Below are 18294 nucleotides of genomic sequence, written 5' to 3' on the forward strand. Positions count from 1 at the left end.
CGCTATCTGTTTGTGAGTCTTATTTAGTGTTGTTTGTCCACTTATAAGCTCCATTATGTCAAAGCTTCAGTCAAAAGAAGCATTTGGGGGAGCAGGCAGCGTTCAGGCTGTGTGTTCCTCCCTGCCCATGCTAGATTTCGGGTGGGGACACACACAGTTTGTGTTGTCTGCTTGGGAGCAAAGCACGCAGAGTCTGCTCTCGAGGGAGGCCTTCACTAGCGTTTATCGTGGTGCCGGCCCGCTTTCGCCGAGGCGGAGCTGCGGCTGTGCTCGTGGGTTTCGCATATGGATCTGCTTCCTAATCACCAGATCCGGCTCCCGCTCTCGGGGTTTCGGAAGCCCGCGCTGCGGTCCTTCCCACCGGAGAGAGGGCGCGACACTCCGCCTGTCTTTCTCCGAGGAGATTGATACGGAGGGCGTCAATGAGCTCGCCAGTTGCACAAGCATCAGTTACACAAGCATATTATGCCTAATATTATAATGAGTAGCATTACTGGGGAGTGGAGCTCACGCAGTCAGTTCTCGGGGGACTGGTTCCCTTAGCAGGTCACCTGGCGGTGTGGGAGCCCCTGCCAAGCGTGCCTCATTGGGTCCTGCCCCGAGCAAGCTCTGGTTCTTTCAGTTTAGTCTTCCTTGCAGATGACGCGGGTCTGAGGACCATCGTTTTCAATAGGAGACTTCAGCTATGAGAGTCCAGATGCTATGGCTCAGGACCTCGGAGGGCAGGCCCCTCTGGGGAAGAGCAATCTACACCGCATCACACAGTGCCCGTCTCTCTTCAGTGCCCTCAGGAGATCAGTCTGCCAACCCTGCCGGTGTTCCAGGGCGCAGTGGTCTCCGGCGAGTGTTTCCTACAGAAATCAGCGTTTAATGTGTATAAGGTAAAAATTCAGATTTATATAATGCATACGCAGCACGAACGCACTTCACATATATAAACTGCAAATAGACATCTTAGGAATTTAAATAATGCAATAGTTGCAGAGCTGAAAAATTAATACAATCTAAAAACTACACTACCAATCAAAAGCATATGCGCAATTACTAATACTTTATTAATATTTTTTCCATATTTTAGAATAGTAAAGTACAATCAAAACTACGATCCCATCGCACTCACCTCTCTCTCAGTCTACTACAAGGTCTATCAAAATGTGTTTATAACGTGAAATAAAAATGCTGATTCAATCTTATATTTCAGCTTCTACTGTATAACGTAGCCAACATTACAACTCTGCACACTCTGAGCTTCTCATGACCAATTTCATGAGGTGCATCTTAAGAATCTTTTTGTACAGTATTTAAGGGGTTGCCATCTACACTGTTTTCAATTACTAACCCGTTAAATTGAACAATTTCAAGAAGAAAATCATACATAAGCAAATGTTTGTTTGTCTACAAAACTAATTCCAAACATTTAAGCTTTAGATCAAAGGGTATTTAATATCGATGTAAAGTCAAACGACTTGTGGTGTATGTTTATGACAATTATAAATATTTCGAGACTCACTTTTTGGGGTCAAATGCCTCTGCACCTCCTTTGGAGCCTCCTCCAGGTGTTCTCCATGCCAGTCTCTCAATATACTCATCAGCATCAAACGGTTCCTGTTAAGATCACAAAAATAAAAATGAATAAGAAGCTAAATGTAATTGCCAATGACATGCACAGATAAATAAGCTTTAATAAATTAGGATGACCATCTGGACTGTTTATACAAAGTGGTCTAGCGAATCGGAAGAGTTGGAATTTATCATTTTAAATGATAACTGTACAGATCGCCTGACAACACAAACCAGAACAGCTAGGCAGAGTATTTATGCCACAATGTGGTGTTTAGCTTCTCATTAGTGCTAATCTAACGTTACTGTCTGCATGCAGCAAGTTATGTCAAAACTAAACAATGTAAATACTACAATGTAAATAACGCACATATATGAGCTATGAAAACAGCTTGAGCTGTAGCGCAGACCGTGACAGCCTTCGTGACATCTTTAGAAAGAAAAATAGCCTTACCTCGAATAACTGAGCTGTCGTAACGTTAGCCATATTTCTCAGCGTCAGAAAGCAAAAGGTAAGTCCGCAAATACTCCCTAAAACGGCGTAGTTTCGAGACTATATTTTGCTCCTTGTTGTTTATGTCTATTCTGAAAACAATTGCTTCCTGCATCTAGCTGCCATGACCGGGCCGGAAATAGAAAGAAATGATACGGGGTGAGGATAAGAGGGTTATGCGTTTAAGAGCAGGTCTGAGATCAGTTTTGATATTCTACTACAATGTAGTTAAAAAACAGCACAGTTTTTACGGCTGATCCTACGTCAGCTCCGTCGCAGCGACCCGACCACGCCCCAAAATGTCACGTGATCGTCGGCATACAGGAAGAATAAGCCAAAAACATGGGAATAACATGACAGAGGCGAGTTCCTTTATTTTGCTTTCATTTCTTTAAACATGTTATGTTAAGATCTTAAGTTTATATCGGTCACACACTATCGAACTGTGAAAAAAATAAATGAATGAATAAAAATCTTTCGTCGTACCGAGTGAGCTAATAAGTGCATACTTCACTAACAAATGTTTGGCATGTTAGACTAGTCCCGCTCATCCATAGGGACAGAAACAACAGCATGAGTATACGAGCATTATGGGTTGTCTCACACGAGAAGGGTGAATCTGGAAAAGTGCGGTTTTCCAGGTAAGGACATTTTCTGTGAAGGAATGTTAGCCTATTGCATACTGTGAAGTATGTACTGCATACTCTATTTAAAGTAGCCTTTTAGAATAGCATACTAACATACTGCTATTACCTTTTCTGCATCTGTACTGTATATGTGACCCTGGACCACAAAACCAGTCATGAGAGTACATTTTTTGAGATTTAAAAAAAATAAAAATTAAAAAATTCTGGAGGATGAATAAATAAACTTTCCATTGATGTATGGTTTGTTAGGATAGGACAATATTTGGCCGATATACAACTATTTTTTAAGCTCGTCAACGAACATTTTTCATCATAGTCTTCGTTAACGAAATTAACACTACTGTGGCACATGCTTATTATAAACAGAATATTATCGTGCATTGTTTTGTTTACAAATATATTTATCGTTATAGTTATCATTATAGTTATTGTTCTTGGTGTGATTACTGGCATACCAATATTGGCATACAAATGACCCTTCAGCAGTAATTTTTGCACTGATATAATATTGGTTAAAATGGTATTAGAGATGTAATTATTTGTGAATGGCGCTGAGCTTAGCATTTTTCCTGAGACAGTTTTGCACGCTACTTTCCTGTCGCATGCACACACTCTTAAGCGGCCAAGACCGCAGGTGTGGGTATTGGGACAGGCCTATTATTACACTGTGGGTGGAGCCCACTGAAAGTCAAGTTGAACACATTACATCGTGGGATACAGTACGTAGTAAGTAGTCTGGGTTTTCCATGAAAACAGAAAATACAAACTGTGCACAGCATTTGATTGGAATGCTTTTCCCAGCATAGTAAATTTGTTATTTTTCTTTTGTTATGTGTTTTAACTCAGGCGATTCCCAACAGTTGAGCTCCGTACCAAATCCTTGGCTGGAACTCAGTATGTGGCCATTCCGGAGGACTGCGTCATACCCAAACTTCTGCTTACAGAGCTGGGCCTGGTGGATGCAGACAAACCTTACGTAGAAGTACGGGACGACTGCGCCCGTCAGCACCGCTCACCGGCTGTGGAGCTCCGTTTGGACGGCCCGGGTGGGAGAACCCTCTGGCCCTTGCTCACGGTCACTCAGGGAGCGTTAATCCTAGCCTGCCTTCCTCTAGTGGAAGCACCTCCTGAGCCTCGGCCACCTCTCCCCAGCCTGGCCTCAGTCTCTCAGGGCTTAGCTCTTTTGTCAGGCCTGCAGGATTTCCTTTGTGGCCCTGGAGGTAAACCAGAGCCTGATGTGCTGGCCTCCCATTTGGCTGCTCTTCCCTCTGTGCTCCTGCAGGTTTGCCCTTTGGGGAGGCCACTGGACACCCCTCTTCCTGCTGGATCGGTGCCTGCTGCTGTGGCTCCAAGCCCAGGGGGGGGCTCAAAAGCAGCCAGCCTGGAAGGCAGGGGTCCATCGAGGCAGGGCGGTAGTAAGTGTGGCCCTTACCGAGAAGGTGAGGTCCATGCAGTAGGGCAAGAGCAGTCAACAAGATATCTGGGATGTGTACGGCATGGTCATGTGCAAAGTTAGTCCCCACTGAACATATAGTTTGATTAGTGTTATATTTATATATAAACTTGTGTCACATTTATGACTTCATGTTTTTCAGTGTGAGGTTGAAGGTGTTCTGCCCAATGTGACCATCACCCTCACACTCCCACACAACGGTTCGCCCCTGCAGGACATTCTTGTCCATCCCTGTGTGACGTCTCTGGATGCAAGCATTCTTACCGCCTGCGGTGTGGACGAGAATGACGGTTCCGCCTTTTCAGGGCCATACAAGTTCCCTTTTTCACCACCTCTGGAGCTTTTCAGACTCTGTAGCTACACCTCACAGGTAAAGCTTATTCTGGCAATAGTTTGTCTTATGTTTTGTCTAGAGATGCACTGATCGACCAGCCAGGGACCGGAATTAGCTGTTTTTCCGCATGACGGATTTCAGCCTGCCGGTTCCGAGCCGGTCTGTTTTGACATCACACCTACGGCGACTGATAATGAATTTATGTTGTGCCAGATGAGGCTTGCGGAGCCAGAGTGAGTGTGTGAGACTCGTGCAGAAAACAAAACAAATGAGCGCAACAGCACTCACAGAAATTTATAGATGCATACTGCGGTAGTAAAAAAAAGTAATTTATAATATATGATTTAGGTACGCAACATTGCACGACCAAAATGTTTCAACACGAATGCAATGTGATTTTATACAATAGTAGTTCAATAAACAAATTTAAATTTAAGTGACTTACATTTTAGACACAATATTGACTGAACTGATGAAAATAGTTCCAATCAAAGCCACAGCAGAACTGTTTTGTGTCTCTGAGCAACACAGCGGTGTTTCTTTACTGAATGAATCCACGTTTTTAAACGAATCAAGTGAGTCAATGATTCAGTATCCCATTCATAAAGACAGTAGTCACTTGCCTCGTTTCCGAATGAATCAGCCGTTTGAACGAATCTGTTGAATAAAGGATTAAATGACTCACTCATTCAAACAGTAATTTGCTGCCACCTACTGGTTTGGTTTTATATTTAAAACTATCGTTGCGTTTTTCCCAACATTTCTTTGTATGTTTAAAAAATATTTAAAACATTAATCTTATAAAATTCTTTATGCATTCGAAATTTTGCAGTGTAAATGCATTTATGGTACCTCAGCTTCATCAAACTGTTAAACATTCGTCTGTGTAAATACATCTAATGCCACTTCAGATGCAGCTTCTGCGTTTCCTACGGTGGAAAGATGGAGTTTTTTGATACTGATTTTGTTTGAATGGTAACAGCTCTACAGTTTCTTATTGTTCTAACTAAATTAATTGAAACAATGTAAGAATTTGATGTGAAAGATGACACATTTAATAAGGTATTTAATAAAAAATGACAATTTAAGAAGCATAGTGGAAAATGACATCTGTTTTGTTATATAGCCTACAGCAACTCCTTCTCAGTTAATTGTTATTTCTACCTCTTTTCTAGTCATAGCACTTTATTTTGAGAGTTGTTTAAGTGAGAGAACATCTGTAACTTTGTCCAGATTAGAGGAATTGTAATGTTTAATAATTTTTTATTATGTAAATGATTATTTTTTTTGCATTAAAAAAGTATAGATTTTTGTTTGTATATGCTTTCAATTATAGTTTTTAGAAAGAAAATCAGAATCGGCAAAAATCGGTATCGGCAGGTCACACTTGCAAAAAAAAACAATCGTAAATCATAATTGGCCAAGAAAATTGCAATTGGTGCATCTCTAGTTTTGTCTCAAAAATGTACCATTCAAAAGTTTGGGTCAGTAAGATTTTTTAAAAATGCTTTTGAAAGAAGTCTCTTATTTGATCAAAAATACAACAAAAACAGAAATATTATTATAATAGCAAATAGCTGTTTTCTATTTGAATATTTTTTTTAAATGTAATTTATTCCTGTGATGGCAAAAGCGAAATTTTCAGCATCATTACTCCACTCTTCAGTTTCACATGATCCTTCAGAAATCATTCTAATATGCTGATTTGGTGCTTAAGAAACCTTTTTTTTTTTAATCATCACCATTGATTTTTATTTTAATTTTTTTGCATTTCTCTGATGAAAGGAAGGTTCAAAAGAGCAGCATTTGTTTGATTATACATGACTTGACTATGACTTCTAATCAATTTAATGCATCCTTGCTGTATAAAAGTATTCATTTCAAAACAAAATTTCAATATTAAAACAATATTTCAAAAACAAAAAACTGACACCAAACACCTGAACAACAGTGTATGTAATTTACTTTAATTCTCTCTCATTATGGTACACACACACACTAAAGCTGTAGTATCTTTAACTGACTTGATCTTATAACTTTTTTTTGAGGTACCTGTGCCACCAATTCTTGGCTCCTACCAGCTGAAGGCAGAGGAGAATCATCTGAAGGTTAATGTTGTCTTGAAGCTCCATGAAAGTGTCAAAAACAGCTTTGAGTACTGTGAGGCACACATTCCATTTTTCAACCAGTAAGTTACACAGATTTGTAGTAAAGAGCTTAATTCTGTATTGCAAATGTGCTGGATAGGGTGCAGGCATTTACACTGTCAGATATGCATAATGGCTCTTTATGTAGTGGTCTGTCTTTAGCTGGTTCTGTATTGTTGTGCTTATAAATAATACACTGGGTGTTGTAGTGTCCTTGTACGTGCCTCTTCTCAGGAATCTAATGGGAAGTGTGGAGGTCAAAGTGAGCTCAGGACAGCTTGAAGTGTCTAAAGAGAAGAACCTACTGGTTTGGGTCCTTGGTATGTCTGTTTATGATATTTCATTTTATTATTATTATTTATAAATCTATTACTGACATTTGTCTTTTTACCTCCTCAGGTCAGAAGTTTCCAAAGTCCCGTGAAGCAACACTGGAGGGGACTGTTCATTTTTCAGGGACTGTTGCTGGACCAACAGACCCTCTGTGCACAGGATTCACTGCATATATAAAAGTGAGGGGGAATTCAGCATCAACTGATTTGTTGTTTATATAAAACGACATTAAGACATTTGTCACTGTATTCTTTCTAGCTTTATTTCCGTGTGCCAGATTTGACTCTGTCTGGTTGCTGTGTGGACCAACACTCCAACACAGGTTTACTCATCTGCCAAACCGCGCATTGTCACAAGTGAGTGTTTCACTGACAGTCTTGTTATTGGTAACCAAAACTAAAACTATTAAAATTAGTTTTGTTAATTGAAATAAAATAAACTATAAATATTAGATGAAAAACTTAAATAGAAAAATGTTGCTTTGGCAACTAACTGAAATAAAATAAGCTTAAATTGAAGAACTAACATGACTAAAACTAAAACTGAAATAAAAAAAAATGCCAAATAAAAATATATTAGTGCTGTCAAACGATTAATCGCGATTAATCACATCAAAATAAAAGTGTTTGTTTACATAATATATGTATGTGTACTGTTTATCTATTATGTATATATAAATACACACACATACATATCGTATATATTTTGAAAATATTTATATGTATATACATTTATATTATATTATATATAAATACATTTAATATTTAAACATAATTTTCTTAAATATATACATGCATGTTTTTGTATTTATATATACATAATAAATATACACAGTACACACTCATATATTATGTAAACAAAAACGTTTATTTAGGATGTGATTAATCGCGATTAATCGTTTGACAGCACTAAAATATCTATAAAAAGCTAATACAAAATATTAATAAATACTTTAATAGTATATATAAAAATCTAAAATAACACAGATGATTGCATGTTGAAATAAGTACACAAAGGCTTATTGACATGAAAAAAAAATTAATGTTGAGTATATCAACAATGAAAATTAACCTATATACCTTTTTTTTCCTCTAGCACAAGAGCTGGTCTCCTCAGAATATTACATTTGGAACTCCACAGGTGACGCCCCGGTGTCCTCTGGACTCATGATGCTGTGACTGCCTTAATAAATCATTGTAGATATTAAACAAGGAATGATATTCTGTATGGAAATGCTGCTGTCATACAGTGTTAACTTACATTTACAGTCTGACTTTCGTATATCGGTGTGTTTTTTGTCAAAATATGAAATCCCAGAATGTGTCTTGAATGCATACGACTCCTTTATTTAGCTGAAAATGGGCTGATATATAATGAATGACTGGTCAGAGAACCTGATAAACATTTATTATATAATATTATTATTTTCCAGTCAAAAATATATTTAGTGATTAACTAGCTTTTATACAGCATAATAAGAAAAGTTTTTATCTGCACCATTTTTAATCAAATGCTCTTTAATTTTCACTAATAAGAAGTAATGAAGAATTAAAATTCAATTAACAGTTCTTTCATTTTGCTTCAGACTGGGTCCCCAGTGTTTACTGGTGTTCAGGCTTTGGTTTTCCCTATTAGCTGTTCAGCTGGTTTATATAGAGCCTCCTTGAGCTCACTCACAAGAGGACTTTGGCCCTGTGCTTGTTTGATGAGGCTGAAAAGAGTGTATTTTGATGGGAGAGAAGGAGAGAAGGCAATTGTTGAGGAGAAATTCCAGACTGGTATCCAAAGAGGTTCTTAATTAGTTTCCAAAGTGACCCATAGAGGTCCCACTTAAGCTTGTCTCGGTCTCTCTCCTGTCCAACAAAAACAGTTCATGGAGACTTAAAAATACCAGTCATCCAACTTGCAACTAAAGGACCCTTTAATTCTGGTCTTTTATTGTTACAATAGGAAATCAATTATGCAGCCTATGATGTTATAGAATGTATCTGCTTAACTAAATGTTATAAACCTAACCAGGTGCATAAATCGTGTCACCTTATACATTGCGTGGTTCTGGGCAGAAAGCCATTTCTGCATAGGTATAAATAGCAGCTGAGTTGCATTTGGCTGTCAATTACGGCTGAGAATTCCCATAGAGCAAGATGATGATGATGGTTCAGCTGGAGCCACATAAGAGCTCTCCACTGAAGCAAACCATTGTCTGAGAGATTAATTGTCTGCCACGTCTACTGATTGCCTTGCTGCGTCTCTGTAAGAACAAGGCAGGGCTGCATTCTCACAAGGATTTCCTCCTTAGAACACTGAGCGTGGTCAATCTTATGGCTGAAGCAAGTCTCCAATAAGGTCCTCTTCATTTGCTCTGTGTGTCTGTATTCAAAGAGCTTCTCAGAGAATTCCACACTTCCTCTTAGTCTGACTGGCTCCTGACCTGGAGTCAATCAGGCCATTCCCCGTCATACAGTAATTCTAAAGGAATGTGTTCAGGATTCTTATTGGAATTTCTACAATAATTAGGAATCATAATTTGAAAAAAAAGATGGTTGATTATTTTATTTAAATCTTGCGTCCTATTAGATATTATGTGGTCTTTATTGTATTGAAAAAATGTCTTCCAACACAGTTGAAGAAATAGCTATAATATTTTTATTTTAATAATTAAATTACAAAATTTTGATTTAAATATATAGTTGAGAGATTGAGAACATTGTGATCTAATAGATTTTTTTTGTCATGTTGGAATTAGGGTTATTAGGGTTAACTAAAACTAAGACCAAAAAAAAAAAAAAAAAGAATAAAATAAATGTAAACAGAAACAAAACTAAAACTAAAATATTAAAAACTTCAACACTATTCATTGATTTATAGTTTAACTTGATTTGTTAAAGAAACACTCCACTATTTTTGGAAATAGGCTCATTTTCCAACTCCCCTAGAGTTAAACAGTTGAGTTTTACCGTTTTCTAATCCATTCAGCCGATCTCCGGGTCTGGCGGTAGCACTTTTAGCTGTAGCTTAGCATAGATAATTGAATCTGATTAGACCGTTAGCATCTCGCTCAAAAATGACCAAAGAGTTTCTATATTTTTCCAATTTAAAACTTGACTCTTCTGTAGTTACATCGTAAGACCGAAGGAAAATGAAAAGTTGCGATTTTATAGGCCGATATGGCTAGGAACTATACTCTCATTCCGGCGTAATAATCAAGGAACTTTGCTGCCGTACCATGGGTGCAGCAGGCGCAATGAAATTAAAATATATTATTATTAAAAATATCGAAACTCTTTGGTCATTTTTGAGCGAGATGCTAACGGTCTAATCAGATTCAATGATCTATGCTAAGCTAAGCTAAAAGTGCTACCGCCAGACCCGGAGATCGGCTGAATGGATTCGAAAACGGTAAAACTCAACTGTTTAACTCTAGGGGAGTTGGAAAATGAGCCTATTTTCAAAAATAGTGGAGTGTTCCTTTAAATAAATAAACAAACAAATAAGCAAACTACATGGACACATTAAAAAAAACTAACCGCTAAAAACAATGAAAACTTACAACAGTTACTTTACTAAAAAAAAAAAAAATACTCAAACCTAGTCAAATATAATATCTCAATTATACTAAACTAATAACATTTATATCTGAAAATATTGGCTGCCATTCAAATATTTTTCTTCTTCTTCTTGAGGATTTTTGAACAGGATCATTAAAAAAGAAAACAGGTAGCCTAAATGTTTACAATTTAATAGAACATTCTCAAAGTTCATTTTACCTACCTTTATCTACTGAATTGGTCTACTGAACAGACAGCACTACTACTTCAACATGCTAGTTATTAAAGAGTATTATTTCACAAAGACAATTTTTCTGTAGCGTATAAAGTATTTTTAAAGAGAGCACACTCCAAACACACACTCTACATCAATGAACACCCACGATGTGCCCTGGGGCAAAGTCCCGCATCATCTGATGTATAGGTCCATCTAGTGGCTCTTCTTAGAAATAGATTTAATACATCCCAACTCCCAACTTTCTTTCTTTCTTTGAAATGTAAATGTTGGCCTACTATAATGGCGGTTTCCTGGAATTTTATAGCTTTTTAAAATGGCATTTTAGAAGCTTTAGAATGAAGGTCTTTGGTGTAGCCTTCAGAGAATTCCACGTTTTGTTTTACAACATAAATTATAGCCTACATACAACTTAAATATGACATACTCGTACCTCAAAATATATAAGCCGCTGCTTTAAACGTACAGTAGCTAAGTGACTAACAAATTGCTAGCTTGGTCGTGTGCTGTCAACATGCAGCGTCCATGAGTTCGTTGAGTGTCATTTTTGTGAACTAAAACTGTTTTAGTTTTAAAATCGTTTTCGTGCATTGAAGTAAAGGCTGAAATAAAATAACATTTTATGACATGAAAAAATTAGAATTTTAGGAAAATTAGAAATGGCAACAAACTGAAATAAATAAGTTTACATCTCAAGAAATACTAAAATGGCAAAACTAAAGCTAAAGATAAATATTAAAATAATCATAATAATAAAATGACAAAAGCACATGAAAATAACTAAAACGTAAGAAACTTTGAATATAACAAATGTATCATTTATTAACGCTTTAAACAAACAAGCTATCAATAAATGAATGAATGAATTTATAAATAAATAAATGAATAAATCAAACAAACAAAATAAATAAATAAATAGGCTAAATAGATAAAAAGTGCGCCTTTAATTTGTGTGAAAAGTGATTCAGGAAGTATAACCGATGACTATCAGTGGACGTCGGGCGAATACCAAACGGAAGTGAGCATCCCTATGCCCTGTGTTCTTTTAAGGGTGTAGGGCATTACTGTCTCGGCGAAGGGAATGACTGACCAAACGTTACCTTGACATGCTGCGCGTGCGTGCAGCATTCAGCACTCCATCAGTTGTTGCAAATAAATATTTCTTCTCATTATTATTATTATTTTATTTAAATATTGTCTCACTGTGTCTTATTTACTATTAAACTTTTTCAAACTAAACGTGTCTTACTGACAAAAAATATTTTGTATCACATTAAAATAAAGACAAATGTAATCGTTGTATGTGAAGTCGAAATCAACCCCAACTTTGCCTTAAAATGCATCGCAGGAGCGCCTAACTGAAGATCACATGATCACAAACGGAAATCACTTCCGTGAAGTGACCATGGCATGTTCCCTGAATCCCTTCGCTAACGGACTTCTGGAAGGGCCCTTCGTGAAGGGATTCAGTTGCTCACTTTCGTTTGGAACGTCCCTACACATGGCGTCCCCTTCCCGAAGTGCCCAAGGGCGCAAAAAAGCCGTTTGGAATTTGCCCAATATATTAAAAACTCAATTCCCCAGCATCCTTTACTGCAACGCGCCGACATAGTGTCGTAAATCATCCGCCCTGCTTTACGGCAGATAATAGGCCAGTGTGGAGTGAATTGAGTAATGGCAGGAACAGACACGAGATAGTCCACGAACTTTACGTTATTTTTACATTTATCAGGTACCAGCAGCCGGACGCACGTCTGTGTTCGTCGTCGTTCGCTGTGAGAGACTGATTCCGACCCGTTTTTCTGTCATCATAGTAACTGTATGCAGTGGAATGGCTGAAGTGCCGCCTGGGCCTAACACACTGCCTTCATCCCCGAGCGAGATCACACCACTGCCCGTGGACGGGTGCACCTTACTGGGCACCGATGAGGGACGGGACATCATCAGCCCCGGCCCGGGACACCAGCACGCTAGCAACCACAAGGCGATAGTCAAATCCAACCAGAACAACGTGCATCCTAATGCATCAGCCGCCCAGTTCCACACAGCCCAGCTGAACGGGGTCCAGTGCAACCACACTCGCCTCCAGAACCACGTCCAACAACACCGGCCGTCCGACAATCAAAACGCCGCTTCCGATCACCACTTGGACGGCATCTGCGAGACGCAGAGCGATCACACGGAAAACAACAATTTCACGAGAAATAAACGATGCAGTGATATATCGCAGAGCCAGTCGCCGCCGAACAACGGGATAAACTGCACTGATAGCATGGCGATAACGGAGAGCAGTTCGTGTCGACTGGAGAACAATGTAAGTAGCAGGACTGGTTCGGGGGATCAGGCTCGAGTGGCTGCGGCAGCGCTGATGGACGGGGCTGAGTCAGGCCCAGGCCCGCAGCGCGCTGGAGTAGATCAGGCGGCGGCTGACAGCGCTCCGGTGGCGGGGATGTCGAGACTAGCGCTGGAGGAGCACGACGACTCCATCCGATACGTGAGATACGAGTCTGAGCTCCAGATGCCCGATATCATCCGACTCATAACTAAAGACTTATCTGAGCCCTACTCCATTTACACCTATAGGTACTTTATTCACAGCTGGCCTCAGCTCTGCTTTCTGGTATGTATCCGTGAAGGGATTCAGTTGCTCACTTTCGTTTGGAACGTCCCTACACATGGCGTCCCCTTCCCGAAGTGCCCAAGGGCGCAAAAAAGCCGTTTGGAATTTGCCCAATATATTAAAAACTCAATTCCCCAGCATCCTTTACTGCAACGCGCCGACATAGTGTCGTAAATCATCCGCCCTGCTTTACGGCAGATAATAGGCCAGTGTGGAGTGAATTGAGTAATGGCAGGAACAGACACGAGATAGTCCACGAACTTTACGTTATTTTTACATTTATCAGGTACCAGCAGCCGGACGCACGTCTGTGTTCGTCGTCGTTCGCTGTGAGAGACTGATTCCGACCCGTTTTTCTGTCATCATAGTAACTGTATGCAGTGGAATGGCTGAAGTGCCGCCTGGGCCTAACACACTGCCTTCATCCCCGAGCGAGATCACACCACTGCCCGTGGACGGGTGCACCTTACTGGGCACCGATGAGGGACGGGACATCATCAGCCCCGGCCCGGGACACCAGCACGCTAGCAACCACAAGGCGATAGTCAAATCCAACCAGAACAACGTGCATCCTAATGCATCAGCCGCCCAGTTCCACACAGCCCAGCTGAACGGGGTCCAGTGCAACCACACTCACGTCCAACAACACCGGCCGTCCGACAATCAAAACGCCGCTTCCGATCACCACTTGGACGGCATCTGCGAGACGCAGAGCGATCACACGGAAAACAACAATTTCACGAGAAATAAACGATGCAGTGATATATCGCAGAGCCAGTCGCCGCCGAACAACGGGATAAACTGCACTGATAGCATGGCGATAACGGAGAGCAGTTCGTGTCGACTGGAGAACAATGTAAGTAGCAGGACTGGTTCGGGGGATCAGGCTCGAGTGGCTGCGGCAGCGCTGATGGACGGGGCTGAGTCAGGCCCAGGCCCGCAGCGCGCTGGAGTAGATCAGGCGGCGGCTGACAGCGCTCCGGTGGCGGGGATGTCGAGACTAGCGCTGGAGGAGCACGACGACTCCATCCGATACGTGAGATACGAGTCTGAGCTCCAGATGCCCGATATCATCCGACTCATAACTAAAGACTTATCTGAGCCCTACTCCATATACACCTATAGGTACTTTATTCACAACTGGCCTCAGCTCTGCTTTCTGGTATGTATCATGTCATTCGGTTATTCTTGATGGTGTTGAAGAGAGCAGTATCAAAGCCTTCACATATAACAAAATAGCTAACATTCATGTGTAAAACATGTATAAAATATTGCTGATTGATTCGCATTCTCGTATATCCTGTGCGTCCGAGAATAGTACGGTATTACCATTGTTTTTTGGACACATGCCATGTTACTTTGACTAAAATAAACATGTTACTATAGTAAGTGTTCCCAAAAAAAGAAGTCAAAATGTTTTTTTTACCATGGTATGTCTCAGAAACATGACCATTATATATAATCATGTCCAAGAACATTACACTGTTTATTTTTTACTTTGGGAGTGTATTTTTAAATGTTTGTCAATCCCCCCCCTCCAGCATAATCGCTGTTATAATCAAAATGATAATATGGCCATGGTACAGTGATGTAATATCATGGTCTAGCGATGCATACAATTTTACTGATTACTTAACATCTTGGTATATTTAAATTATATTCCAATGTACCTCAAAGAATATCATGATATTACCATGGTATGTGTCCAAAACATGGCATGACCATGTTACCGTAACTAATAAACAGTCATGGTAACTGTATTAATATACATTTTGTTGGCATTCTGTGGCTCAAAAACATGACATGAATAAATAACCGTCAAAAAAAAAACAAAAAACATTATACTGTTTGTTCATTGTATTTGATATGTATTTTTAAATGTTTCTCCATTCTTTTTTTCAAATGTCATATTGTTTAAAATGATGGATTTAGTCCATGTTAAATGTAACCACATCATTAGACACTTTCAAATATTTACTAGGATTCTACTGTAGTAACACTAAATATTATTTTATTGTATCTCTTGCAAAAATGTGTCATATTAAATCTGTTGGGGGTGAGGAAGTATACTTTCGTAACAGATGAACAGATGACTACCAACAAGTGTCATGGTACTCCTGTGTTGTTGTTTTAAGTGTACCATGCATTTTGGACCAATACTGTGGTAGGTTAAACATTCAGTACTATAGTATTTCTGCAGTGCTTATTTTTGTGAGATTCATTTTTTTATTACATTGACAGAAGCCATTGTAGTTTAACAAAAACCATAGTTTGTTTCACAGAAACCATAGTTACATAAATCTAACCATGGTAATGAGGAGCAGGCCATATCATGGTTTTACCTGTGGTTACTATGGCCTTATTTAAAAAATACCACAGTTAAACTGTGGTGACTATGCCAGAACTATGATACATTCAGGGGCGTTTAAGAGTATTTATAAATGTATGAACACAACAAGTTCAGGGTTGTGTAATTATCACAAATTGAGCCTAATAATAGAGATATTTGTGATTGTTTTGCTCATAGTTCACAGCCCACAAGAGTAATTGCAGTGTCTTGATGACTGTCTTTCTGTGATGTGTCACAGGCGATGGTTGAGAAGGACTGTGTCGGTGCCATTGTGTGTAAGCTAGACATGCATAAGAAGATGTTCCGTCGCGGATACATCGCCATGCTCGCTGTGGACTCCAAATTTCGCAGGAAAGGCATCGGTAAGAGCCGTGCTAACATTGTAGCCCTCATCTCAGAATGGCAACAGAAACGGATCTTTTTATAGGACACACATCTGCTTCAGTGTCAGCTCATGGATACATTTAGTGTCTTTGAACTGCTATGAATCAAGGGTTTGCCATTCTGTGTCGAAGGAGCCTGATCATTCCATGTGTTTTTTTCCCATTCATATTGTATTATTTACCATGTTCAACAGGTATTTATAATACTTGGAATGTGTTATGAATTATTGTACTTATTCTTTGTTAGGCACCAACCTTGTGAAAAAGGCCATTTATGCTATGGTGGAGGGAGATTGTGATGAGGTAAGAGAATCATCTTGTCAAGATTTCACACTATGGGTGTGTTTGGAATGGAACTACTACATACTTCATACTACACGGTAGACTTAGAAGCATGGATTTTCCCAGGCGAGAATGAAAATGCTTTTTTTCTAAATTCTTGCTGAAATTGTTAATAGTATTTTAATATTTAAAAAAATTACTGTAATTTTAAAATAATAAATGAAATATTTATAATATAGTGCTGTCAAATCTATTAATTGCATCCAAAATAAAAGTTTGTGTTTACATAATATATGTGTGTATTGTGTATGTTTATTTTGTATATAAATACACACACATAGCATATATTTAGAAAATATTTACATGTATATATTTATATTCATATAATTTATCTTATATAAATTTAATGTATAAACGTAACATTTTTCTTAAATATATACATGCATATGTGTATTTTATAGATACATAATAAATATACACAGTACACACACATTAAGTAAACAAACTTTTTTTGGATGAGATTAATCGCACGATAAACCTTTTGACAGAACTAATAAAAACAAATAATTATTTGCTGTATATATATATATATATATATATATATGTCTATGCATGTATGATTTATATTATACAAAAATATATATTACATATATACATATATTTCTTAAAAATATACATGTATGTGTGTTTATTTATATATACATATAAATATACACAGTACACGCACATATTATGTAAACACAAAACTTTTATTTTGGATGCGATTAATCACAATTAATCGATTTGACAGCACTAATTTATAAGTGTTTTAAACTGCCTTATGTTACATTGTTGTCATGTGGATGTTTTTCACTTATCTCAGAAATAAATGCAATTCATTATTATATATGTTAAATGTGATTATGATGCATTTATAAAAATTTTAAGCAGCACAACTGTTTTCAACATTGATAATAAAAAGGGGTTTGAACACCTGAATCAGCATATTAGAATGATTTCTGAAGGATTATGTGACACTGAAGACTGGAGTAATGATGCTGAAAATTCAGTTTTGCCATCACTGGAATGATTTGCATTTTAAAAACATTCAAAAGCATTAAAAAAACAGTACCAACTGAGAGTATGTGGTAGTGCGTCTTTCCAAATATGCCACAACTTCTGTCTTCCCTCACCTATGTTTTACTTAAGAGTGTACTTCAAAACCTGTACTATGCCCATTATAGGGCCTTTCGCACCGCTTTAGTTCCAGAACTAAATGTACAGTACTAAAGTACTGGGACGATTTTGCGCGAACTATTTATGTCTACATGTTTGTTCTTATCCTTAGGTGGTGCTAGAGACGGAAATCACCAACAAATCAGCCCTGAAACTCTATGAGAACCTGGGCTTTGTCAGGGACAAGAGGCTGTTTAGATATTATTTAAACGGAGTGGACGCACTTCGGCTCAAACTCTGGCTTCGCTAAAATCAAACTACGGGGTCCCTCAACTCTTTCTCCATCCCTTTGGCCTACTCTTCCTCCGCCCCTGTCCTCCGGCTCAGATCACATGACTTCCCATCAATAGAAAGGACACTCGACCTCTGCTGAGCCACAAAGGGCAAACTCTGAGGGAAAATTCAACCAATCATAATAAAGTGTTTTAAGAACTTTTTGTGCGAAAGAAAGAGAGGTTATTGCAAAAAAAAAAAAAAAAAGTCGGGTACTAATATGACACTGACACCGAAAAGGAAAACGTGGTGGCTTCTTAGCTCAGGTGTCAATAGCGTGACTTAAGACCTCTGTGTATTTGTGTCGGGCAGTGGAGAACGAACATGTTGACGGCATCAGCGAAATGTATCATGCCGAAAGCAAACAATGCGCCACACCTCTGTTGTTGTTTTTTTTAATTTTTTTATGAACAATCACAAA

The 18294-nt window shown here is 38.6% G+C and overlaps 2 protein-coding genes and 1 pseudogene across 3 annotated transcripts in view; 2 read left to right on the forward strand and 1 right to left on the reverse strand.

The window, feature by feature from the left end:
- exoc5 (exocyst complex component 5) overlaps positions 1-2182 on the reverse strand; it is a 22462-nt gene extending 20280 nt beyond the window's left edge. The window contains exons 1-2 of the mRNA XM_016455079.1: positions 2015-2182; positions 1511-1605 (exon numbers count right to left, since the gene is read on the reverse strand). Coding sequence (XP_016310565.1) covers positions 1511-1605; positions 2015-2047 — 128 coding nt within the window. The 5' untranslated portion in view covers positions 2048-2182. The remainder of the gene's footprint in view (positions 1-1510; positions 1606-2014) is intronic.
- Positions 2183-2392: 210 nt separating this feature from the next.
- On the forward strand, positions 2393-8459 carry LOC107664491 (AP-5 complex subunit mu-1-like; annotated as a pseudogene).
- A 3825-nt stretch (positions 8460-12284) lies between these two features.
- LOC107664477 (N-alpha-acetyltransferase 30-like) lies at positions 12285-18035 on the forward strand. 2 transcript variants are annotated; one of them, XM_016455063.1, is made up of 4 exons: positions 12285-13370; positions 15959-16082; positions 16351-16406; positions 17713-18035. In XM_016455063.1, exons 1-4 carry the CDS (start codon positions 12582-12584, stop codon positions 17848-17850), a joined length of 1107 nt encoding a protein of 368 aa, XP_016310549.1. In that variant the 5' UTR covers positions 12285-12581; the 3' UTR covers positions 17851-18035. The 2 variants fall into 2 exon arrangements, with proteins under 2 accessions (XP_016310549.1, XP_016310550.1); XM_016455064.1 differs by lacking the exon at positions 12285-13370 and adding an exon at positions 13451-14532.
- Positions 18036-18294: the final 259 nt, after the last annotated feature.

The sequence above is a fragment of the Sinocyclocheilus anshuiensis genome, unplaced genomic scaffold (genome assembly GCF_001515605.1).
Source record: "Sinocyclocheilus anshuiensis isolate Anshui unplaced genomic scaffold, SAMN03320099.WGS_v1.1 scaffold167, whole genome shotgun sequence".
Classification (NCBI taxonomy): Eukaryota; Metazoa; Chordata; class Actinopteri; order Cypriniformes; family Cyprinidae; genus Sinocyclocheilus; species Sinocyclocheilus anshuiensis.